The sequence below is a fragment of the Talpa occidentalis genome, unplaced genomic scaffold (assembly GCF_014898055.3).
Source record: "Talpa occidentalis isolate TD23 unplaced genomic scaffold, MPIMG_talOcc4v2.1 talOcc4.10, whole genome shotgun sequence".
Classification (NCBI taxonomy): Eukaryota; Metazoa; Chordata; class Mammalia; order Eulipotyphla; family Talpidae; genus Talpa; species Talpa occidentalis.
This window is the reverse complement of record NW_023600993.1, coordinates 96,899,133-96,925,084: the sequence shown is the minus strand read 5'-3', so window position 1 is coordinate 96,925,084 and position 25,952 is coordinate 96,899,133. Positions and strand designations below refer to the sequence as shown.

Genomic DNA, 25,952 nt, shown 5'->3' with positions numbered 1-25,952 from the left:
GGATTCCCTTGAGCTTCCATTTTCCCCCCACTGAAAGCGAGGGCGCTTGAGCCACACGGGTTTTTGGGTGATAAACCTCTGAACTCTGACTCTGCGTCAAGCCAAAAGTCCAGGCTAAACAGATCAGGGAGGATGGGCGAGGTGGGCCCAGCTAACCCCAGGGTCCTGGTTTCTGCTGCAAAAGACACACTTGCAGCCCTGAGGCTTTTCCCTCTAGAATCCATGCCCTGTTCCCCTGGGCTCTGATTTAGAGGTTCATCATCTTTCATCTGAGTTGCCCCCCCCCAGACCTTCTCTTTCTTTTTCTTTCTCTTTCTCTTCCTCCAGTTCTCTTTGAAAACCCCAGCTCTGATCTGATGATCTAATTGGGGCAGTTCCCTTCTTAAAAACTTCTTCGGGATCCCCTACAAACTCCTCCAGGTGGCAAGCCCATCCCCACTCAGCCCAACCTCTCCCCTACACTCACTCATTGCCATGCCCTCCGGCACACACTGACATCAGCCATGCCCACCTTCTCCCCATTTTCCAAACATGCAGTTGGTTTTTCTTGTACTATTTTTCTATCTTCATGTCTCCTTCCTTCCCTTCTGCTTCCAGTTTAATTTTTTAAATTTTTTAAAAAGATTTATTTATTTCTATACAAGAGCTGGGGTACAGCCCAGAGGCACAAGAGGGTGAGAGGATTCACCAGAGACAGAGCGGGGAGCAGAGCAGGCAGACCACGGAAATACACCTCTGAGGGGTGCAGCAGGTGCGACAGGAAAGGTCTGCCACGCCATGTGAGTAACTTCCTGTCTGGTGGGGAATCAAACCGGCGCTGCAGAGGCTGCATACAGCTTCATAGCGCTGCATTCAACCTGCTGCACCACCAGGGAGGCCCATCCAGTTTAAATTTTGCCTCCTCTTCAGTTCAGCCTCCTCTTAACACTGAAACAGAGACAGACCCCAACCCACCCCAGGGATCGTGCATACTGGACCCTATAGCTCCATTTACCTGCATTTGATAGTGAGCTCCTTGAGGACAGGACTGAATCTCTCCCAGTGCTGGGCACATACACACCAATACCCACCCACACTTGCTGGGTGAATAAATAAATAGGTTAATGGGTTCAGTAACTGCTCATTCTAAGCACAGCCTCCATCAGGAATGATGGGGAGCAGGAGATGCAAAGTTGGTCATGCCCAAAACCAACTTTAGAAACCTAAATATAAAACTGAGGCCACAAGAAGGGTGGGGGTGGGGAGCAAAGGGAGGAGGGGGCTCCATGGACTATGATGGAAGATCACTGGTGCTTTGATGGTGGGTGTGGCATGACTTACATTTGTAGAGGTATAAACCAATACATCCCTAAAACATATGCAATTTTGTAAATTAACATTACATCAATAAACATTTTTAAAAAATTTAAGCTGGGGTCTCCCTGGTGGCGCAGTGGTTGAGCGTCCGGTTGCGAAGCTGCCGGCAGCCTCTGTAGCCTCTGCAGTGCCGGTTCGATCCCCGGCTGCTCCCCGGCCACTAGAGGAAGGTCCCACATGGCGCGCAGACCTCTCCTGCCGCCCGCTGCTTCCCCTCAGCAGTGCACTTGGTCAGTCTGCCTGCTCTGCTCCCCGCTCTGGCTCTGGTGAATTCTCTCACCCTCCCGCGCTTCTGACTGTACCCAGTGCTTGTATAAATAAATAAGTAAATAAATCTTAAAAAAAAAATTTAAGCTGGCTGTGCCAATGCTGACCTTGAGCTGGTGGTCGGACACCAACAAGTGAGGAATGCTGGAAATCAGGGTCCAGGGAAGGTCATGAATGCCCCTGAACAGACCCAGGACTAAGAGAATATTAAACTATCTTTTCCCTTTTTAATCCACTTGGAAAGAAACAAGCACAGTTTTAATTCCTTGGGGAGGGGGGAGGCGTTACTATAATGACGTTGGCCATTCCTTATTCTTTATTTGCTTGATTCCAAAATTGGGCCCTTCACAAAACTGCCTTGGGAGGCAAGTACACAGAATTAAAACATTAATTATATTATATAAAACATCATAGCAGCAATTAAGGCAGCTTAAATTAATGTGTGAAAGAATAAATAGTAGCCTTCGGGTTGCCCCATGGGGTGAAGACCAGATAAGATAAAGGGAAGATATTTTAGTGTATGCATATCCCGAGGAGACGTGTGCTGGCAGGCGCATGCCCTGCAAAGGCATGGAATCTTCTTGGGCTGAGAAGTGCATGCTGCAGTGGGGAGAAAAGAAGGTGGTTTATGAAGAAGGTGGCAATATACCAGAGTCCCATGGGGGTGGGGGGGCGGGTAGGAAGGGCTTGGTCATCGCAGGAAAGCAAAAGATATACAAAAAAGCCAGGACCCAGGATTAAGAATCACAGAGGAAATGGCCCTTATAAGGATGGGGTGGGAGGGAATCACAGGGCTGGGTATATGAGTGAGAAGTGTGCCTGGAGGTCAAGTCTATGGTGGTGCCAGAATCTGGTGACCAGATAATTCTAATATGCAAACTGATTGCGTTGCTCCAGGTTTATAATAGAAACCATGCTGCCTAAGCTCGTGGGGTCCCTGGCCTGAGTGTCTGTCCTTTCAGCCTGCAAGCTGCTGCTCCAGCACCTCTCCCCACATGGCCCCACTGTCACCTCTGCCTGGAAAGGCCTCCTCTACTCTTCATTGAGCCAGTTCTTTCTGGTCCTTCAAGGCTCACACTTGGGTGCTCTGATTCTGGAAAGCCCTCTCCGACAGCCAACCTTGGGTGTGCACAGCTTCTACCCTGGGTACTCCCTCAGCACCCTGGGGCTGCTTACCTAGGCAAGACACCAGCCCTACCACACCATATTTCAGTTATTCTGCTTATTCATGGAACCAGTGTATTGAGGCGACTCAGCTCGCTGGGGCATAATAATGAAGCTTTTTCCCCCTAATGTCTGCCTCCAGTCATGCTGTGCGGGCGCTCCCTTTTCTATCCCTTAATGACATCTTGGGCAGATTGCATTACTTGTGGATCACTTTCTGTTGTTAAACCTCCATCCTGGAAAGTTTTATTCTCAACTCAATTTAAATCTCATTTTATCTTCTCCTTTCCTCATCCAAGGGTTGACTTGCGCCAAGACCCTACCTGCTTGGATAAAAAATGGGGGGTTTTGGCCTGGGGACCCACAGAAAAGGGTCAGAAACAACCGGACAAGCCCAGAAGGAAAAGAGCAAAATCAACATCAAGATAAAAGCTGCCGTTGTCACCTCCCCACGGGTCTCACCCACATCTGTGTCACCCCGTCCACGACCACAAGGCCAGCGCAGTTTCTTCATGTGTCTCTAGGCTCCATGCGCCTCCTCCAGGTCTCCTTCTGGCTCCATCCTGCTTCCTTCCTCAGTCTCTTCTGCAGCTTCTCCTCTCCCTACTCAGCTCCACCCTCTCTTGGGTGGGACAGGGAACCTCCCCTTTTTCTGGGGACCACCCTGTTACAATTCCTGGAGTGGAGGACCAATGCCCACACAGCCCAGCGCAACATGCTGTGTCCAACATGGACACTGAATGGTGTTTGTTGAGTAAATGCAGGACTATGAAGAAATGGGGCAGAAGAAATCCAGCAGGACCCACTAGCTCATTGCACACCTTCCTGGGTAGCTACTCTTCTCCACCAGATGATGAGCCTCTCCAGCTGGGATTCCCAGGCCCAACTGTGCACAAAAATCTCCCCTTCAGGTTGGGCTGGAATTTATCAAAGAGAACTAAGAAACTCAGGAGAGAAACCAGATAGAAATTAAGAAAACCTGAGAACCAGCAAAACAAATGGGTGAGTTGACAAACTTCTTTATTGTGATCTAATTAAAGCTACTTACTGACTTGGCTGTTCCTGATTCCTAGATCAGGAGAGCTGGGGTCTGGTCCTGTGGCCATCCTAGGCTCGTGTCTGTAATAAGAGATGGTTTTGATGGGGGTGGGAATCCAGTTCCTTTCCAGGCTCAACACCAGCATGATCTGGCTTCTGCTGACCTCTCCCTCTGTTCACCCACCTGCTGACTACGTGCCAGCCATCCAGACCTCTCAGTTCCCACCTCAGCCTTTGTCTGTGCTGCTCCCTCTGCCAGAATGCCCCTCCCCCTGATGATTCTCCTCCACCATTCAGGTTTCTGGCAAATGGCACCTCCTCAGAGAGGCATTCCCTGATTACTTCATCTGGAGTGAGTTCCTCCACTGCCAACCCACCTTCCCCACTGCTGTCTTCTCTCTTCCAGCACCTGTTCTACTCATTCTTGTTGTCCTTGCAAGCAAGAGAAAAAAGAGGTGGTGAACTTAAATACAAGAGAAGCTACTGGAAGGGTTTCTCCCTCCTTCCCTCTCTCTCTCCCTCCCTCCCTCTCTATCCCTTTAGGGAAAGCCAGCTGCCATGTCCTGGGGACATTCAGGCAGTCTTCAGAGAAAGTCTCTTGACAAGGACCTGAAACTCAGGTCACCAGCCACGTGAGAGGTGAGAAGTGCACCCTTCTGGTCTGAGGCTTCCAGTCAAGCCTCAGATGACAGGAACCCCAACTGTTACTTCGGCTGTGAGCTCATGTGATAATAAACATGTGTTGGTTCAAAATCCCTGTGTTGAGGATAACCTCTTACACAGCAATAGATAATGAATACACTCTCTAACTGACCCTGAACTTGAGTATCCTCCCCTCAGGGAGGGTTTGAAGTTTGAAGTTTGGAGGAGAGACAGCAGAGGGTCCACACTTGGCTTTCACCCCACTTTTCACAGTGCTGCTCATTAAACCACCCAGTGGTGGCTTCCTTCCTCCTAGGGTCACCTCTCAAATGGAAACTTTCTCTCAGTTTCTGTTTCTTGATTTGCAGATCAGAAAGTAGCAGCAGGAGGCAGTGGGGCTGCATGGGTAGGAGAGCAGCCCCTCCTGTCAGAGATCTGGTTCTAACGCCTGATTCTGCTCCTGACTGTGTGACCTTGAGGGTGTTCTTGATGATATAAATGACATTCATCACAAATATTAGAACTATTAGAAAAATTAGACCTAAGAAGTATAAATTGCTCAACTAAGGTTATAAGGAAGCCTGGGGCTCATGTTCAACTTCAGAACACTCTACTCTTCTGTATTCCCGTGGACCAGAGGTGACACAGGCATGGGGATCTCACCTGTCCTGGACCTGAGGACTCCTCCCCTTATAGGTGCAATTGGGATTTTATCAGCGGAGTCCAGCTGAACTTTCTGAGCTGGTGGGAACATTCTATGTCTGCAGAGTAGGGCAGTCGCTAGCTACCTGTGCCTATTAAACATTGGGGATGTAGTTAGTGTAAACAAGGAAGTGGAATTTTTATTTTGTTTGCTCATATATGTACAAATAATCACATAAAGCTAGTGGCTACCACATTAGACAGCTCAAGTGTAGAGATGGGGGTTTCGGGCAATGGTGCAAAGAATCTCTCCTAGTTCATATCTTCTCCCCCTATTCTTACTCTTTCCTCCTGTCACCTCTCTCAGCCCCAGCAATTCATCACCCTTACACATCTCCCTCCTTCTTACAGCCTAGGTCTATGGAAGAAAGCAGCAGGAACTGTGACAACCGTTGTATTTTCATACACCCAGCAAGGTGAAGCAAACTCCTTTGTGACTCCCGTGTTGAAAGACAAGACGAATACCTGCTATAAATAAAGCTGAATAAAGATCCTTTTCTAGATGGCTTCCATTGTTCCCTACTCCCTTATCATATTCATGCTGAGATAATTTCCAGCTTCTCAGATCCTCAATAGTTATAAAACATACCATTACCTCATTTTCATTTCATTAGATTTACAGGTCACAAGACTACTTTGATCCTTACCAAGTTCATCATTAATAGTTTCAGAATAATGATTCTTTCCGCTTCAGCATGAACCCGATACAGAACTTCCTACTTGTGTATTCTTTTATCTCCTACTTCCCACTTTTAACTCTCTGTCTAGACAATAGCAGTTAATGGAGTTTTGGAAATGCCAGTGTGCATTTCACATCCATGAACACGGTCCCCACGCTGCTCTGTAACCTCACAGCAAAAGCAGTCATTTCTTTCCAAACCATCTAATCCTGATGGATGTCATGAGGAAGTCTGCCTGGGTCACATAGCTAATAAACCAACAGCTCTCCGAGGCTATGTGCCTATGGTATCTTTAATTAACTCTACAGAGTCCTTCAGGAGACGTGGGCTTTGGAGGCTGACAGTCATGGATTTGAATCCTGACTACATTGCTTACCGGTGAAGAAAACATCACCCAACCTCTTTAAGACTCAGTTTTCTTATCTGTAGCATGGAAGAATGAGATACTGCATTTGCACGGTAGTGGAAGTGTTATAGGGCAACCCCAATATAAAACAGGTTGCCTGGCTGTAGGTCCTCACCCGTGCACTTAAAAGGGACTTATTAATACTCCACTGCAGGCATACACAAAAGGTTCATAAAAGGTTTATTTACAAGGGAAAGGGAATTAAGGAAATGTACAACTCAGGGAGAAAATAGGGAAATAAAGTCTTTAATGCGTCCTACCCGATCTGCCGACCTGGAAATCCAAAGGCACTCTCCGAGCTGGCCGGCGCTGCAAGCTGGCGGGGAGCCAAAGTGGGGGATCCCCTCCAAAGCCCACGTGTCTGGCTTTATACCAAACCTGGCTGCTTAACCCCACCCTCAGGTCCCAGCCACCTTCCCTTTGGTGGTGACGGGATTTGGAGTTCCCAAGTGTCTTTGGCTTTGGCCTGGAGTGGGGGTGGAGTCCACAAAGCCTGCATGGAATTAGGACATCCTTTTCCCCCAACAGAAGGACCGAGGATTTATATGTTAAGTAAAATATTGGAGTCGTTAAAAGCATGGACTCTACTACTAATACACTGCTCTGTGATCTTGGGAGATTTACCCACCTCTTTGAGCCTCAATTGTCACATCTATAAGATGGGAACAATAACACTACCCACCTCTTGGCATGTCAGGGGGATTAATAAAGGACATACACAAAGGCTTCAGAACAATGTGTGACTCAGGAAGCATTCACCTACTAGTGTGTCCTGGGAGAGCTGCTCAGTCATTGACCATTCTCTTTATAGCAGATTCTTCTGGTTTTCTATGTTGTGGCCTCCTCTGGCCATCGGAGAGGTACATGCACACTTCCAGAAAGGAAAAAGAAAAAAATCTCTTGCAAGTGCATAAAATGTGATTAAAGGAGAAACAAAGAAAACCAATTAATTATACTGAAGTGCAGTCATCAAAATATTAAAAAGACAAAGATGAGCCATAATGCAGTATGTGTGTCTTTATTAAGGGATTACATAATATGATCTAGTGGCAAGCCTTACATACCTATAATTTCAAAGTTATTACAAGTGCAAACAATATTTCAATAGTTCAACACATATGCAACATGTGTAATGTGCTGTGTATTAACAAGTGGCGTTGATGTAGCCAGCTCTGCTATTACTTCTGTTTGTTGCCCGCTGCATAATGGAAAGAGATGCTGTATTTTAGTCAGTGGTAAATGAAAATGAGGAGGTAGGTTTTTCCCATCCAAGCTCATGAAGCCAGGTTAAGCAACCCTTATTCTCAGTTGCAGGTCCAAAGACACAGATTAGGAGCTGACCCCAAAACTCGCCTCCTGTCCCATTACATGGCCTCTGGTTGGAAAAGTAACAACTTTTCAAAACAGAAGCACACAGTCTAACATGAGTTTGCAGAAGGGGACAGGCTTCTACAGGCTCATGCTTGCTGAGCTGTCTTGGCTGGCACTGCTCTGTGTGTTACATATGTTAAAGCAACAACATTCGCAGTTGTCCTTTGAGATAGGGCTTATCACTATTCCTATCTTACAAAGGAAGAAACTAAGCGATTAGGTAACAGCCAGTAAATGGTGGAGCCAGGATTTGGACCCAAGCAGTCTGAATCCATAGTCTATGCTCCTAGCTACTATGCTATTCTACCTCTGTGCCTGAGTAAGGAGGGGAAGGGATATGTAAACTAACACCTCTAGGATGAGTAAGAGTTAATTAAAGAAGTGAAAGGGAAGGAAGAAGGAAGGATGAAGGCGTTGGAAAAGGGACAGGAGAGTATCTTAAGCAGAGGGAAGGAGAGGTGCAAAATCCCTGAGGTATAAAGAATATGGTGTGTGGTTAATGTCTCTTTTGCTGTGCAGAAGCTTTTTAGTTCGACGTAATCCCAGGTGTTGATCTTTTCCTTGACTGTCTTTGCTTTGGGTGATGAGTCTTCAAAGATGTTACTGCGATGCATGTCTTATAGTGTTTTACCTAGTTCTTTTTTTTAAAGATATATTTTTTTAATTTATCTTTAAAGATTTATTTATTTATACAAGAACTAGGGTACAGACCAGGGGTGCAGGAGGGTGAGAGGATGCACCAGAGACAGAGTGGGGAACAGAGCAGGCAGACTGAAGAAATACACTGCTGAGGGGAGCAGTGGGCGAGACAGGAGAGGTCTTCCGCGCCATATGGGACCCTCGCCGGCCAGGGGGATCAAACCGGTGCTGCAGAGGCTGCGGACAGCTTCACAGCACTGCGCTCAACTGCCTGCGCCACCAGGGGGGGCACATGTCCAGTTCTTTTATCCATTTTGAGTAGATTTTTGAGCACAGTGAGAGGTAGTGGTCTAGTTTCATTTTTTTGCATGTGGTGGTCCACTTTTCCCAGCACCATTTATTGAACAAACTGTCCATGTTCCATTGCATAGTCTTTGCCCCTTTGTCAAAGATCAGTTGTCCATGTAAGTGTGGTTTTATAGATGACTGGATCAAGAAGATGTGGCACATATACAATATGGAATATTACTCGGCAATCAAAAAAGATAAACTCATGTCATTCGCAGCAACGTGGATGGAGCTGGAAGGAATTATGCTCAGTGAAATAAGCCAGAAGGAAAAAGAAAAATACTGGATGGTTTCACTTATAGCAGGAATATAGGGGAACCCAATAAAACATCAGTGTAAAAAAAATAATAACAGTACAAAGCACAACAAAGCAAAAATGAACAATTATAAATCAGAGCCATCCTGCAGGGGAGGAGGCGGGAGAGGGATCAGAGGGAGGGAGGGAGGAGCACAGGGGACTGAGGTGATGGTGCACAGGGGCATTGGTGAAGGAAATTCTATGGGGACTACACCTGAGGGGGGGAAGCAAATATTGTTTAAAAATGAACAATGATGTAAAAAAATAAAAAAAATTAATATAAAAAAAGAATATGGTGAGTTTAGGGCACAAAAGTATACAAACGGGGTTGCAAGTTAGAAAGCAAGAGGAAGATGGTATCATACATGGCATAAAAGTTCCACATTTTGCAGAGACTTGAAAGCAGCTTCGTCATTATTCTAAGGACATAGGGAATGATAATCAAGTTTGTTATATAATAATATCGCTCCAGGAATAGGAGAGAAAGAATTGGAGTGGAAGCAAAAGGTTTAGTTTGGAGGCTGGCGAAATGGTCCAAGCTAAGGAGGATGATATTTTGGACTACAGGGACACAGAGAAATGGACAGACTTTAGAAAGATTTGGGGGAAAGTATCTGGTCCATCAGATGTGAGGGCAAGGGATACCTCTGTAGCTGACTGTATTTCCCAGTTGTATCTCCCATACACACTTTATGCTTAATATCATAGATATTATCGACAAAAGAGGAATCAAAAAAATCTCCCCAAGAACAAAAACAAGGGCCAGGTGGCTTTACAAGCACATGCTATTGCATAAAATTCCAGTTAAAAAATATCAGTCTGACAAGGACACAGCATCACTTCTATGTAGTCCTGCCCAAAATGTATAACCTAAATCTAACAACAAAGCAATCTCAGACAAGCATCTGTGAGGTATGTTCTATAAAGCAAATGGCCTGGAATCATCAAAAATGCCAAGGTCATGAGAGACAAAGAAAGTCTGAAGAACTGTTGCAGGTTAAAGTTGACTAAAGAGACTTAAAAACCAAAGGTAATATGTAATCGTAGACAGGTCAGAAAAAAAAGGGTTCCCTTTGTTCTATAGAACATTCATCAGACAACTGGTGAAATTCAAAGAAGGCCTTTAGATTAGATAATACTGAGATGATACAGAGAAAGAGACACACAGGAATTATAAAGCAAACATGGTGAAATATTCAACATTTGGGGCATCTGGGTGAAGGACGTGGAATACCGTGCAACCCAGAGGATCAAAAATTCAAGACACCCATCTCCTGTGGGTGTGATCTTGGGGAGGCTGTATAAGCGCTCTGTGCCTCAGCTGACCTGTAAAATGGACACAATCAAAGTATTTATCAAGGAGAATATATGACACAGAATGCTACAAACTATAAGGGGAGAGGTGAAAACAAACCTACCATTACATTAAAAATTTAAACAATTGAATGACAAGATACAATTAAGAAGGCCAAACAAATGCAGAAAAAAGACCTAAACCTGACTCCAGACATATGCAGACCATGTAAATACTGTAATTCTTAGGCATCTTAAGAAAAATATAAATAAACCCAGTAGAAAAATGATCTAGACATATCAACAGGCTAGGAAGAAACCTGGATAAACTGTAAGAAAGGATGCTCAATGTTACTAAACTCAGGAAAATTAAAAAAGAAAAACAAAGATATCATTTCACACTATCATCAAACATAAGCAAAAATAAATGAAAAAAGTCTGAAAATATCAAAAGTTGGCAAGGATATCTAGAAATGGTACTTCTTATACATCATTGGCAGGAGTGTACACTATGCTTCTTCGGAGAGCAATCTGGCTAAACCTTCTGAAGTTCAAGATGTGCTATACACCAAAGTCATCAATTCTACACCTACTTGTGTATCCTAGAAAACTCTAACACGTGCAACAAGGAGAGATACACTAATATGCTCCATGCAGCACTCATGACGATAGGAAAGAAATTTAACTGTTGGGCCTCCCCGGTGGCGCAGTGGTTGAGCGCTGGGTTGCGAAGCTGCCCGCAGCCTCTGCGGCGCCGGTTCGATCCCCGGCTGCTCCCCGGCCACCAGAGGAGGGTCCCACATGGCGCACAGACCTCTCCTGCCGCCCGCTGCTCCCCTCAGCAGTGTACTTCGATCCTTCTGCCTGCTCTGCTTCCCGCTCTGGCTCTGGTGAATTCTCTCACCCTCCCACGCTTCTGACTGTACCCAATGCATGTATAAACAAAAACAAACAAACAAATAAATAAAAACATGCCTCTAAAAAAAAAAATGTTTAAAAAAAAAAAAAGAAATTTAACTGTTTCTTAGCACAGATACATAAACCGTGGCTGACCCACGCAATAAAATACTGTGCGGAAAATAAACTGAACAAGTTAAAGCAGTAGTTTTCAGACTTTAGGATAGACTGGTGAAGGGAAAAAATGCTGGTCCTACCCCTAGAACTTCTGATTCAATGGATTTCAGGTGGGGCCAAAATTTTGCATTTCTAACAACTTTTCAGAGATTGCTGGTCCAGTAGCATCACTTTGAGAACCACTAAACTCGTTATACATTTTGACACAGTTAAATCCCAAAAACCTAGTACAGTTAAAACAAAATAAAAGCTAGTTGTGAAGGATACATAGCATATACGTAAACATATTAAACAACAGTCTATAGTTGATACATATACATGTATATATTTTTATAATAAAATTACATAATATACATGGAAAAGTATTTCAGAAGAGTGATTACCTCTGGGAAGGGTGGAGAAGGAAATGGGGGGAGAGTCTTGACTGTTAATATATCGTTTTATTTCTGAAGTGCAAATTTTCAAAGATATTTGCATTTGCTCAATCATAGTGGTGAAGAAAGGTATGCATTATTTTATGTACTTTAACATATGTTTGAATTTTCAGGAATTTTAAAAGTTGAAATTGTATAGTATCTACCACATAAGGTTGTTGTGAAGACCAAATGAGATCATGTGAAATTTCTGGTAGATAAAAATAGCAAGATGAAGTTGAGTCATCAAATCTCTGTCCCTGTATATCTAACCAAAATAATAATAATAAATTAAGATATAAAAATTTAAGGGAATCAGTTAAACAACAAAAAGGGTACAAAGTGATGGCACAGCATCAAAAAGTGGGTAACCAAGGAAAGAAACGGAATATTCTGGACTAAGTCAAATGTGATTCTTAATCTGCCCCACAAAAGGATACTAGGAGAGCAGAATACTAGGAAACTTTTCACCTAGAGGGAGCTTACAACCTGGGACAAAGTAAAAGAAAATTTCCTGGGCGTAGAAGTCTCTATCTGCCTCCAGGAACAATCACCTGGAATGGGGAAAAAAATACCTAGATTCCATTTTCCCATTATGATCCACCACATGGATCTGAAGCCAAATATCTGTTCATATGCATTGGACATGCCTTGCACTATTCATAAGGAGAAAATCTAGACAATAAAGTGTGTCCCTAGCTCTTCAAGTTTTTACCTGTTTGCAACTACATACTCTAACGATTATTCACCTAATTCTATCTCTCCAATAGACAGTAATATCTATGACAGTATTTGTTCAGGACAGTACACAGCAAGTAGGGTATAATAAATCACAGGGCCACCAACTAGGAGTAAATGAGTGGAAGAGTGAGCGTATTAGCAGGTGTCAAAGAAACTGACTTCCCATTGTATTCCCTGACTTCCCACTGTATTCAAATGACAAACCTAACGTTTTTTACTTGGCATGCACTGTACACCAGCAGAAAAACGAGACCCCATGGGGGTCTCAGGCATTTCCTAATAAAAGGGTCTACCTGATTCATACAGATGGCTGTGAGTAATAGAGTGTACTTACAATCAAGTGAGCAAATTCTATTCCCTGTGATAGATATATTCTATAGGCCAATGAACAACACAACATTTTACATATTTCACAGTCGACAGTTACATTCTGAGAAATTTATTCTTGACATTGAATGAAGAAGGAAGAAATAACTCAAGAAACCGTGACTATATCACCAGAGACTTTTAGCCTCTTGTCAGTTAAATAGGCTACACCGCCTATTTAAATGTAAATTAAAATAAATCATTTTCTCTACCTCTCTGCTCTCTTTGTTCCGTGTGATCCGGAGGTTACAAGAAATAACCTCCAATACAAACCCCTATAGGTGTTTTGGGTTTTGTTCTATTTAGAACTAAATCAAAGTATTTTAGGATTTAAATGTTCTACTTCCACAGTTGACGAGGAAAGCGGGCGGTCTGAAAACCAGAAGAAAAGCAGCGCCTTTGGGGTGGGGGTGGAGGGAGCAGAAAACAGGTCTGAGACCCATCCCCAGCCTGAGGACGCCGTTGCTAGGCAACCCTCGCGTGCCCAACCGCCGCGGGAGGGCCGCCGTCTCCTCGTTGCTAAGGAGCTCCACGCCCCAACTCAGCCCTGCCGTAAACCCGCGCGCTCTTGCGACACCGCCGCGCCTGCCGCTGCGTGCGCGCCCTCTGCCCCCACTCTCCGCCCCGGCCGCCATTGCCTCGTGCCCGCGCCGGTCGGTTGGTGGCGCCTTTGTCCTACGGCGGGCAGGTGGGCTGAGGCGGAGGCGACAGCGGCGGGCCTGAGGCGAAGGAGCGGCCGGGCGCCCGCCGCACTGGTAGCGGTGAGTGCCGGGAAGCGATGGCCGCCCGCCAAGGCGAGGGGCTGACGGGCCGGCGGTTGAGGGGGGGCCCGGGCCGGATGGGGAGGCCGAGCCGGGAGGGCCCGCTCGACGCGCGGCCGCGGCCTCCGCTCCTCCGCGGGCGCGCGCGGGGCTGCGCATGCCCGGTGCGGGGCGCGGCCTCCTGCTCCCGTCAGGCCCGGGCCGGGGCGGCCGCGGGGGCCTCGGGTCAGCGGCGCCGCGCCCCGGCGCCCCTCCGCGCACGCCGCCGCCCCGCGTCCTCGGAGCCGCCCGGAGGCCGGGCTCGCGCGCCCGCGCCCCGTTCTCCGGGAGGCGAAGCCGCGCGCCCGCTGGGCCTCAGCGAGGAGGCGGCGCCGCGGGCGCTCTGACCCGGGCGCGGCGGGGCGCCCGGCCGCGCGTTCTCGGGGTGCCCGGCGCCGCGCGGCGGGTCGAGCGCGGCCCCCCTTCGCCGCCGCCGCGCGGCCCCCTGACAGCATCCTCGAGGCGTCTCCTTGTCCTGTGACACCCCACCCATTTTATAGCGCGGACCCCAGGCCCGAGCACGGGGAGCACTGTGCCTGAGGGGACCCTGGAACCTGGCGACGCGCCCTCGCCCCGACCTGCTGGCCCGGGGCGCGCCTGGCGCCCGCCCGCCCGCCAGGGGCGGCTTTTAGGACGGCGTTTCCCAAACTCCAGCCTCGCGTTGCACCCTGGCGCCCGCCCGCCCGCCCGCCCTCCGCACGGCCGCTCACCACACGTCACTCTCTCTCCCTCTTCCTTTCTCCAATGCGTTTGTTGAAGGTGGAATCGTAAATCACACACCGTGCCATGGAAAGCCAGTTATTCGAACGCTCATAAAAAATAATAAATACCTATCTATGAAAAGAAACAGCGCGTCCTTGTTCCTCCTGAAGTTATTCTGCGTTCCACGCTTTGGGAAACGCTGTCCTAGGAGTGCGGGGTTCGTGGCGAGCCTCTGGCTTCCGCTCTGCGTCCAGGAGTTTTCCCTGAGGCATTGCCGAGTCCACGAAATGCCCCAGGATCTTGGGGACTGATGATTAACGTTACACGCTTTCTCCTTGTAAACTGGGCTCATTGTTAGTCGGCAGCGAGCGCCTGAGGGAGCGGCCAGGACCCGCCTCTCAAGGACACGGGGCGCCTCCTGGGCGCCTCCTGGGTGCCTCCTGGGTGCCTCCTCGCTGCTCTGGTTGCGTTGCGGTGCAGCACCCGCCTGACAGTTCACAGAAGAGATTTCCGCAGACGCCCGTTGAGCTGTTTTGGTTTTTGACAACTCTAGACTTCATGTTTTCTGTATGAGTCAGTCTGGGTGTGAAAACTAACTTTGTGTTGACTTTTTCGAACCAGTAAAGCCCAAGCTTTGCATTGTGGGAATTGGCGCTCACGTGGCTGTTCAACATCACTTTGTTCCTTCATTCTGGTTTCTTTGCCTTTCTTTTGGCTTGGCTACTACCAGATATCCTTTGAAACCTCTGACCTTTTAGCCTAGAAGATGAGAACAACGATCTTATGTGTAGGACGGGCTGGAGGAAACCATATCACAAGGCCTAGTGACAGGGGTTTTTCTAGGTGCAGGTGGCTCAACGTCACATGCCTGTGAACGCCACATGGTTAAAGGAGGCATTGACAGATTCACTTATTTATAGGTTGACAGCAGTCTCTTCTATTTGTATTGTGCTCATAAGCTCTGTTTTTGTGTGTGAGAGCAGGCTAACTTTATTTCATTGAAAGGAAACTCAGAAAAGTCAGCTCAAACCAAAAGTCAGCTCAAAGGTTTTTGCCCCCAAACTGTAAAGTAAAAAAAAAATAATATTCCTTGGGGTTATTTTGGTATGAGCACAACGGAGAACTTACATCAGGGCGCAGTAATTTTTTCCACATTGCTAAGCAGAAGTTCTGTTAAAGAAGAAACAAGGATCTTATTTTACTTGAGTCCATTTCAGAACTTAAACAAGTGGAACCTCATCTGCCAGCTTTAGAAGTTAGAGAAAGAGCCCAATAGTTTGACACTTCATATTCAATAACTGTTGCAAGTATTCCATCTGTGTGGCCTGCAGATGGCAGTGCCTTTGTGCAATCTATTACTACTGGGAGCTTTTTGGAATTCAGTTGTGCTTTGAAGAATGGAAAACCTTAGGAGGAAATACAGTTAATGCTTTGTTACCTTCTGTTTACATTGTTTGTTTGCGCTGGACTCCCCACCTGAGGATTGAAAGGTCTACTCCTGACTCACTTTATCCTTCATGGTTGTGATCACATACAGCCAGCAGGCATATGGCTTACAAAGATCATCTCCTTTGCTCCTACCAGTCATCTTGTGAGATAGGTAGATGGGATGATGATGACGATGATGATGATGATGTCTTTGCCACTGAGGAAACAATGGCTAAGAGAGATTAGATTTCTTGCCCAAATCACATATTTTGTAGAACATATGTAAGATAATGAAAATAAAGGATTTCATGATCAAGCAAAATTGAGAAATGTTGAGGTAGAGCGGTCCTTGTCCAGAACTTCTCAGAGGCGTGAACGTATTAAGCATGTGCGATGTAGATGTCCAAGAGAAGAAGGTATCCTTGCGCCCTGCTCTGGCAGTCTCCCACAGACATCTTGAAGTACTAGTGTTCCCCCAAACTCCTCTTTCCTTTCTGTACCTTGTGGTTTACTAATTACTGTGTATCTTTCAGAAAAGTGCTTTTTAAAGCTCAGTTGGCTTTATTGTGCCAAAAGACTTGTCCTGTGCACAGTATGGACTAAACTGTTCAGCTTAAGCAAAGTTAAACTCTCGAGTTAAAAGGGCAGTACCCAATAGAAATAACCCTCTCTGTTATTCTCGTTAAATGAGAGGCATTAGTGAAAGGATAGGGTATAACCACTCTCTGAAGCAGCAGCACATTAGGGAAATATGAAGTATACTGACAGCTAAATATATAATACCAGCATGCCTGCTGCTTTTTAAATGGTGGTTTTATTACCACCAAATATGAATATTTATAGGAACAGTCATTTTCATTAGTTATCCTATCACTAAGACGTAATAGGTCAACTGGACCAATTACTTTCATGTTTAGAAAATAATTCCCCTCAAAAAATCAGAATTTGGGCCTCCCTGGTGGTGCCGGCGGTTGAGTGCAGCGCTGTGAAGCTGTCTGTGGCCTCCGCAGCGCCAGTTCCATCCCTGCCGGCCCTGGAGATACCCCCATGGCGAGCAGACCTCTCCTGTCTCGCCTGCTGCTCCCCTCACCAGTGTATTTCGTCAGTCTGCCTGTTTTGCTCCCCACTCTGTCTCTGGTGAATCCTCTCACCCTCCCGCACATTTGGCCTATCCCCTGGTTCTTGTATAAATAAATACATCTTTTTTAAAAAAAAATCAGAATTCTTCCAGACTATAAAACTCTTCTTCCCTTTATTTCATATTCAGAATAACAGTATCGTTGACCTATATAAAGACTGGCAACTTTAGGCAAGGATCATGGCAACTAAAGATTCACCGGAGATCAGTCATAAAGCAGAGTGTCTTGTGAGTTAGCTCTGTGCAGAGTATCTGATAGCTTAACTGTGGAATTATTTGAGTGGTCCCTGGTTTGGATCTGGAATAACGGAATTACTAAAGATTAGGTTGATTCTGCATCTAGTGGCAAAGCTTTTGAGAACTCTGAATGATAAATAATTTGGCTTAAGTGAGTACATTTTATTATGCAATTGGAAATTGAGATAGTAATAACATATATTTAGGTTGAGAGATGATACAAGACGTTTATTTGTAATCTCACCAGGAAATATTTTGATATCATAAAAATAGGGAAAACATGGTTTTCTTTCAGTTTCCAAATTTAGGACTGTAAAGATATAACTGAACCTTTTGCAGCCTTTGGGAGACTCACATCAGACAACATTGGAATCACCAGAACAGCTTGTTGGAAATGCAAACTCCTAGATGCCGCTCCTTATCCCCAGCTCCCAAGTGACTAGTGTCTGGAAGTAGAGCACAGGGAATCTGACTTTCAAAAGCCACTTTTGTGGTTTTGTGTACATAAAAGTTTGAAAACTCCTAGTTTGGACAATGAGTTTTTGCTCATTTTGACAGTAGAAGAAATTCTAGAGCTAATATACTCATCCCAGATTACTAATAGGAATTAGCATTCTGATTTATGGTTAGATTTTCATCAATGGGTTCATTTAAGCGAGACCTCAATTTATTTATATATATATATATATATATATATATAGGCTTTATCATTTGAACTAGAAATCATAGTAAGAGTTAGAATATCTGTAGAGTTTTCAATACTTTAATTTTCTCCATTCACATCAGTAGGATGCTTTCACCTTCTTGAGAGCAAGGAAAGCAGACATACCAAGTTCCACAGTCTGCTTATTAACTTTAAATTTGCTCCATTTTACAAATGTAGTAGTGTGGATGTAAAATTCTGTGTGGCCCTTTTCCTCTTTTTGCAAGGATTTGCATTTAGAAATGAAGACAAAATACTTCAAAAGAAGCAGGAGTCGTAGCCCCTGCCAGAAAAATAGAACTGGACAGCTCTGGTTTGCAAAATTTAGAGAGAACTTTAGTTGGCAATTTGCTCTTTATTTGCCAAAGAAGTGGTAAATGTACTATCAAAAAGTGGCAAACTCAGTGGTTAATATTTTTCTTGTCATTTTATAACTAGCTAATTAGAAAAAGAAATTTAAAAGTTTAGGATACTTTTTATTTTTTTTATTTTTTTTTTTTTTAAAGATTTATTATTTATTTATTTATTTGTTTGTTTGTTTATACATACAAGCACTGGGCACAGTCAGAAGTGCGGGAAGGCGAGAGAATTCACCAGAGCGGGGAGCAGAGCAGGCAGAAGGACCGAAGTACACTGCTGAGGGGAGCAGTGGGCGGCAGGAGAGGTCTGCGTGCCATGTGGGACCCTCCTTTGGTGGCCGGGGAGCAGCCGGGGATCGAACCGGCGCCGCAGAGGCTGCGGGCAGCTTCGCAACCCAGCGCTCAACCGCTGCGCCACCGGGGAGGCCCTAGGATACTTTTTAAATGATCAAATGAAATTGAAGAGAAGTGAAAGGGGGCAAGTGGACTGACCTTATGATGACCATTATTACTTTGGTCACTTTGCAAATGGGTTGAGTCCACTTCCTTTGGGTGGACTCAAGGGGGCCAAGGGATTATGCTTTCTGTACTGTTTTCAGGGATTATATCTTTACAGATTTTCACCATTGTCATGACATTTTCTTTGTAACAGATAATGAGTTATTTCCCTTTGAGCACAGTTTAGAGAGGTTTATTGGACTTAATTACATCGTATGATATATATGCTAAAAGGATGAATAGGAGTTCCCACAACACTTGCCAAGAATCAGTGGAGAAATTTGTTTAAGTACTGATTCCTAAGTTTCTTGCTCAGAGTAAATTTGAGCTGTGGCCTGGAATCTGCTTTTTAACCATCCTTTCAGTTTGTGTTGATGTATCTTCATTAAACAAATGGGATCTGGAGAATGAAAAATACAGATAATGCTAATGGGAGGAATGGGGAGTTGTTTCATGAGTCTAGAGAATTTTGATTCTGCAAGATGAAAGTGTTCTGGAGAGCTATTGCTTGACAATATACTGAATACTACTGAACACTTCAAAATGGTTATGGTAAGAAATTGTGTGTGAGCGTGTTTTTAATTTTTAGATTTTTTTTTTTTCCCCACATAGGCTAGTTGTTTCTTTCTGGACAAGGAAGTGGACTTATGGATTGTTAGCTATTAATTGCTGATTGCTCTGGCCATTGGTTCACTTTATAGATCTTTATTGAAGGTAAAATCATGACTGCTTAAGTATTTTTCCCCACCTGTTTCCTTTAGTGGTAAGCCAGCGATACTTGAAAAACTTTACTGTAATACTCAATATTTTGAATGTCTTAGATTTCAGTCTTCCTTCTCTCATTTTTTGGATAACATACATCCAGTAAGCCTTCATCAATTTGGCTTCACCGAGACTCTGTTTATGGTAGTTCACGTCACAGCTTCACAGCGGGCCTGTTACCACCAACCCCGCCAAAGACTAGAACTCAGATTTGCTGATCCTGGCCAAGTGCGCTTCCCTCAAAAGAAGTAAAATAGGCAGGAAGTCAAATGTTAAGAGAAAATACTCATCTGAAGGATTGGAATAAATAGAATCTTAGTAGCAAAACTCAGAAACTTCTAGTAGTTTGGGGTGATAGAAATGAAAGTGGCAGTTGAATAAGTAGGGTCTACCCCTATGGAGTGTCGAGGCATTTAAAGATTGGAGTGACTGGCCTTTTCCAGGTTCCATCAGCGCTTGTGAGGAAGAATGTTCCTCACAAGAGTGAGGAAGTAAAAGTAGTCAGGATGCAATATAACATTGTATTTAAACCCTTTGGAATTGGGCAAATTTGGCTTTGACTCCTCCTTCTGCCTCTTGATCATTGTATGGTCCCAGGTAAATCACTTGATTTCTCTAAACCTTAAAATTTTCCATTCACATAATAAAGAGCTTAGTAGTATTTAACTCCCAAGAATTAGAGAAAGAATTAAATGACATAGGGCACATAATATTCTTGGTACAGACTCTGGGACATAGTTCACATTCTGCAAATGTAAGTTACCATTGCTGTTCCTAGGATTGATAGTCTAATATAATTGAAGATATGATTATTTTAATTCAAGAATTAAGGAGATAATCAATATGAGGAAATGAGTAGTTTTCAAAGTGAGCTTTAGGGGTTGATTTTAAAACAGAGCACTCTCTTACCCCTCAATGGGTACAGTATACTTTGTTATACTATCCCTGATGGAACAATACACCATCAAAAGTCACCTTCATAAATACAGTTCGTGAGCAGTCCTGTCCTTCCCCCTCCCAGTTTAGGGAATTTACTGTGTGATATCTGCTGTCTCGTCAGTATCGCTTTCCAAGTTACATTATCTTTACTGTCTGTCATCATGTCTTTTTCAATTTAGTAATTCCTGATTGTTAGTTGGTTTTCAACTAAACCTTTTGGGCAGTTTTATTTCATTTGTAGTGTCTCATTAATTTACACAGGTTTCTAGATTCTCTCAGCAGCTAATGGTGGCACTTTTACTAAATGCTGTCATCCTACCCTTGTTTAGAATAGTCGTCTTTCCATTGCAGTAACCTGTCAACTATAAAAATTGATTTTAAGGTAAAGAGTTGGTGGTTTAATTGAAAAATAGATGGCACGAAGCAGTTCTTAATGTAGGAATGAAACATGCATTTTTATTTATGGTATTTTCCAGGGACCATTGTGTGATCCCTGTCTGGCATGCTAGTCTAAAATAAAACTGTAGATTAGGTATTGTGTCTTTCTTTGGGTGTTGTTTACCCCGTTCTTTGTGATTTAAAACAGCTCTGCCCCTTCCTATGTAATAACATGTTTTCTAGATTTTTTTCTGACTTCTTTTATAAAATCCCTTCAGTTGGCACTGTTTTACTTGTCTAAAAAATTCCTTACTGAGAAGTGCTTTTAAAATATTTTCAGAAGACCACTTGGAAATCATAAATATTCTGACCAAAGTTAAACATCTTGTGGTGATAGTGATTTTGAATGCCACTCACATTGCTAATAAATGAACACGGTGTAGAAATACCAACCAAGTTGAAGTGGCAGAGACACTGAGAGACTAGAGACTGCCTTCTGGTTTAAGGGCAGTTGGCTGTGATAAAATATAGCAGGAGGAGAAAGAATTACCATTTCTTCCCATATCTCCAGTTTCCTCCAATGCAGAGGAGGGTTTTCCACGTCTCCTTACTGCTGTTGCTCTTGTTGATTAAATGGTTACTATCTTTACGATTATAGTTCCCCACCTCATGTCCAGAATGGCCCCCAAATTTTCCATCTTTTCCCCCTTCTCCTTTTAACGTTATTTCTATTTACTTGGTGTAGACTATATATCTCTGTCAGGGACTGGGAAGAAAATAATTGATTAAATTAACTAACCCTTTACCATTCCCAGTATTTGCATTTGCTCAAATGAACCTCCAATAGATAGATTTTCAAATCGTGAAAAATTGGAATGGGCTTTTTTTTTTTTTTTTTCTTGACTCTTTATTATCCTCTGGTCAACTCCCTGAAGTTATTTGTGCTTTTGGTAGCTTCTCTGTTCCTTCTGTATCTCTGAACTCATGGGTTTTCCATAAGTTCTGTGTGCAGGTGTGTTAAGATTTTTTTGTGTGGGAATTGGTGATAATGATCGTTTTGCTTGCACAGCTCTCACTGAGTCTCCCCTCCCCAGTCTTACTCTAACCTGAGCAGGCCTCTCGGACTCAAAAATCTCCAGGTCTCACTTTCTCTGTAACTCATTCCACATGAAGTTAATAAACTCCTAAATAGGAGGGTGAATTAAAAAACACTTCACATACCACACTAAAAGTTTGCTAATCCCTAAAATTAAGAAAATGACTCGAGAGTTCCCTTTTTTGCAGAAGAAACATAATCTATGCCAACCAAATATAATTGCTTTGGACTACTCAGTGGAAATAGATACTAGGAGGCCAATGACAATAAAAATAGTTTAAAGGTATAATCTTTACTTTCTAAATAATCTTTCAACTAATTGCAAAATTATTTCACCAACTTCAAAGTTATTTATCTCCTTCATTCTAAGTGTAACTAGTTTTGCCCCAAAGATGTATAATCCGTGACCATTTCGGTCTCCCTAGTTCTATATGTAGACACAGAACCAGATGTAATTACTATACAGTATAATAGTCCTTTTCATATGAGGTGAGTAAATTGCATAGCTTTAATAGGAACACACCAGTTAAAGTAATACTATATGTTCTGTACTCATCTAAATGTTTGCCAGGTAAAATCAATATTTTGATGAGTTTTCTTTATTCACAAGACCATTTAATAATATATAGAATCCTGCTGGGAGATATGGTATACCTATTGAAATAGCCTCAACACCACCACCACCTGTGATATTTTGAAAACTACTTAAATAACCAAAGACATCACATTGTCTCTGAATCATAGCCACCCTAATATTAGAAAGTAGTGCAAAAGCAAGTGAGCAGACTAGGTCAGTGGGCCCTTCTATACCTGAACTGATATTCTTCACAATTGCATATAAAAGAACCAGATATTCCCAGTAAGAACTAGAATCACATATGTAATTCAGACAGTAGTGAACTTTGAGGGCTATGAATTGTAAAAGTACCCCATCCAATACTGAAATCATAATCAGCTATTTCTGTCCTGTATAGAATTTCTGTGTAGAAAATATTGCCTGATTTCTTAAAAATAAAGGGATTATGGTTTATGTTTGTTCAGTTGAAAAGGTAAGAGGCGCTACAGGTAGAGTCAGCTTCTCTGACTGTCTATCTAGATTGATGTTACCGTCAGTTTGTCAAAAGTCATTCTCCTTGACATGATAAAAGAGACTTTTGACTTAAAATGAATTGGATATTCCTAACTAGAAACTGCAAGGTTAGCAACATAGCAGGGTCAAGTCTATACCAGACCTCTTAGGTTTTATTGTTACTGTGTTCTTTCACTTGCTAGGACTCTGGTTGAAATTTTTTAAATACTTAATTACTGTTTTTAAAACACTCTTGATTATAGGAGTGCTTAATACCATTTAATGTCATTGGATACATGATTAATTGCTTAATACGGGAGCAAGGGGGACAAAACTACAGGGCAGCAGAAAAGTTTTATTTCTACATTCAGCTTAAGTATGACATTTTTAATGCGTTTATTTAACTTTACGTCATATAAAAGTTGTCACTTGTTTTGTTTGGGTACAGATTGGTACATTTCTATATATACTTCATCTATTCTTATTTCTGTGCATGATGTATTATTTACCTCAGTTTTCACAAAGCAGGTTTGTTTGTTTTTAAGCAAGCGGGTTTTAGTTACACAACTTGTCTTTTCTATAAGTGTGTGTGATTCTACTGCTGCCCCTTTTCTAGTTGTGTATGCCACACTTCTCTCGTGGAAACTTTTGAGGAGTATTTTATCGCCTAACCCTACTATACTAAATGCCAGTTCTTATTCTTAGGTGATTATCTATGAGGGTTATTGATGCTACTAGCATGCCATATACATTGTCTAGGAAAAAATTCAATCTCTTTCTTACATCTCATTCTGGAAGACTCTACCCAATGGAATTCAACACAAGCCACACTAAAAGGAGGCCCTGCTTCATGGATTGTCGGAAGTTTTAAGATAACAGAGTCCAGCTATTACTCTTTGTAACATAAAATAAAATTATTTGCCTTTGGACTTATTAAAAAAATTCTCTTCCCCTCAAAAAAGAATCTTATAGCTGACTCTTCTAGAATTTAGAAGACAACCTTTTCCCCATTTGGAGGGGACAGGTATTAGGTTTAGGACTTGTTGAAGCATTGACGTTATCAGCTTTTTTTTAATTATGTGTTAGCTAGAAAACTGAGGGACATTCCTTACCCAGCCATACCAATGTACCACCATAATTTAATAAAAATTCCCAAGTGACAGTGTGTCTGCTGAATGGATTTTCTTACACCATCTGGTGTCATTGTAGTTTTTTTGTTGTTGCTTTCATTTGAATGTGCTGATGATCTTGTTTTTATTCCGTAGCATTGAACAGATGGGTTGATTATTCTTTTCAGATATTAATAAGGCAGCGGAAAGAAGAAATATGAATACGGCTCCATCAAGACCCAGCCCCACACGAAGGTAAAGTACCCTGAAGCAGTGAGTTACCTTGGGAGAGTTGGGCTCTGGGGAGTTAAGCCCAACTCCGTACCTCAAGGGTCTTTTCTTCCCCCCAACAAATCAGAAACGCTCAAGCAAACAATAAGAACATGCACCTTGTGTGAAGGGCCTTGCTGCTTTTTAAAAAACATACATCAGGAGATACAGAGGAAGCTTTGTGTTTTCGGTGGCAAACCAGCAAGTTCAGCTTGCAACAAGAGTTGCAGGCAATTGGAAGAGGATAAACCTCTGTCTGTCCCCAGCTCACGTGTCAATGGGAGCCTCCAGAGAGGAGGAGGGCCCCCGGGGTCCCTGGTGTGTGCCATGCTGCACTGCAGCAGGCAGCAGAGATTCGACTCTTCATTCCAAATGGCTGCCGGTCCAGATGTTAACCCAGGTTTATGGAAAGTGCTGCTTGAGAGATTGCTGCTGTGCCTGTACTGCAATCCCTGTTTGCTCGCATGCTTGGGTTACTGTGAAGGGAAATAAAAAGGGCAAAAACACTCCAACTCTCAGAAGTCTCCCTTTTTCTTAGTTTTCCTGAAAATGAAAGGCATTTCCCCAATATATCCTTCCTTCTAGTATACAGGAGTCCTGATGTCTACTCTGCTGATATGCATTAAATCAGCCCCTTCTCTGGCAGAAGAGCCTTATTATTGTTACCATTTACACCAAAAATGAGTGTATGTATCCAGAATGACCCACCAGAGAGCATGCACACAGGGATGCAGTGTGTGCAGTTCTCTGTGGAATGCAGGCAGATATATTTTATATTTGGTGTCCCTTCGTGGACCCAATGAATAGTATGGATTTTGCCATTGCCCCTAAGTAAAAATGCTAATTTTCCACTGTAAACTACATACCTGGACTACATGACGCAGTAAAACTACATTTTCTATAATAAACTAAGCCCTGCTGAGTATAATGAATTCTGATATGTACTGGTAGCTCCACAGGTCACCTGGGGACATATATCCCCAACTAACTGAGCACTTACACATAATATACAGCTTTCCTGCTTTGGAACAAAAATACTTGTATTTTGTTTACTACTTACAGGAAAGAATGGTTGCTTTTTGTTTGGTATATTTGCCTCCACTTTAATATACGCTACCAGGAATCGATTACACACATCTGCAGAGTTCAAGCAGAACCTAGGGGCAACGTAATGCTGCTGATTTCAGTGGAATTCTTAGAGCTCTCTACCTGGACAGAGGTGTTGAATATGACACCACAACTACAGCTACACTGTGGCTGTTCAGTGGATGCCCTGGTCATCCATTGCTTCCGCTGCAGAAGTGAGCATATACATTGGCATTCTGTCTGTGCTCTCTTAACACCATAAGGAATGCCTGCAGCTTGCAGGTTAATACTGTGTGATTGATTTTGTGTGTACGTGTGAGTATCCTAAAGAACATAAAGGATTCCTACAGGACTCCCACAGTTCCATATTATGTCTGGTTCTGTTACATGCATCTAACCATACTGCAGATGTTGAGCGTCCCATCTGTGTCGCTCCTCATTGTCCCAATAAACATGGAGTGCAGGTGGCTAGAAGCTTGCATCTAATGATCATTAATATGGGACTCCCATTGGAATCTGGTGTTGCCAAATGGTTTGAAAGGAAATACGGTGTGTATCTGGCTTCCAAAGAGCTCTGATA

The 25,952-nt window shown here is 43.4% G+C and overlaps 1 protein-coding gene and 1 long non-coding RNA gene across 3 annotated transcripts in view; one reads left to right on the top strand and one right to left on the bottom strand.

Moving 5' to 3' along the window:
• Window positions 1-3,836: 3,836 nt before the first annotated feature.
• LOC119254519 (uncharacterized) lies at window positions 3,837-13,350 on the bottom strand. The gene is made up of 4 exons (XR_005127292.2): window positions 13,011-13,350; window positions 7,015-7,126; window positions 4,203-4,257; window positions 3,837-3,906 (listed from the first exon to the last, which is right to left on the bottom strand). It is a non-coding gene; the product is annotated as an uncharacterized LOC119254519 (long non-coding RNA).
• Window positions 13,351-13,439: 89 nt separating this feature from the next.
• NCOA5 (nuclear receptor coactivator 5) overlaps window positions 13,440-25,952 on the top strand; it is a 28,200-nt gene continuing 15,687 nt past the window's right edge. Inside the window, exons 1-2 of one of the 2 annotated variants that reach the window (XM_037499721.2) lie at window positions 13,440-13,559; window positions 24,205-24,271. In XM_037499721.2, coding sequence (XP_037355618.1) covers window positions 24,234-24,271 — 38 coding nt within the window. In that variant the 5' untranslated portion in view covers window positions 13,440-13,559; window positions 24,205-24,233. The remainder of the gene's footprint in view (window positions 13,560-24,204; window positions 24,272-25,952) is intronic. The other variant, XM_037499728.2, reaches the window with a different exon arrangement.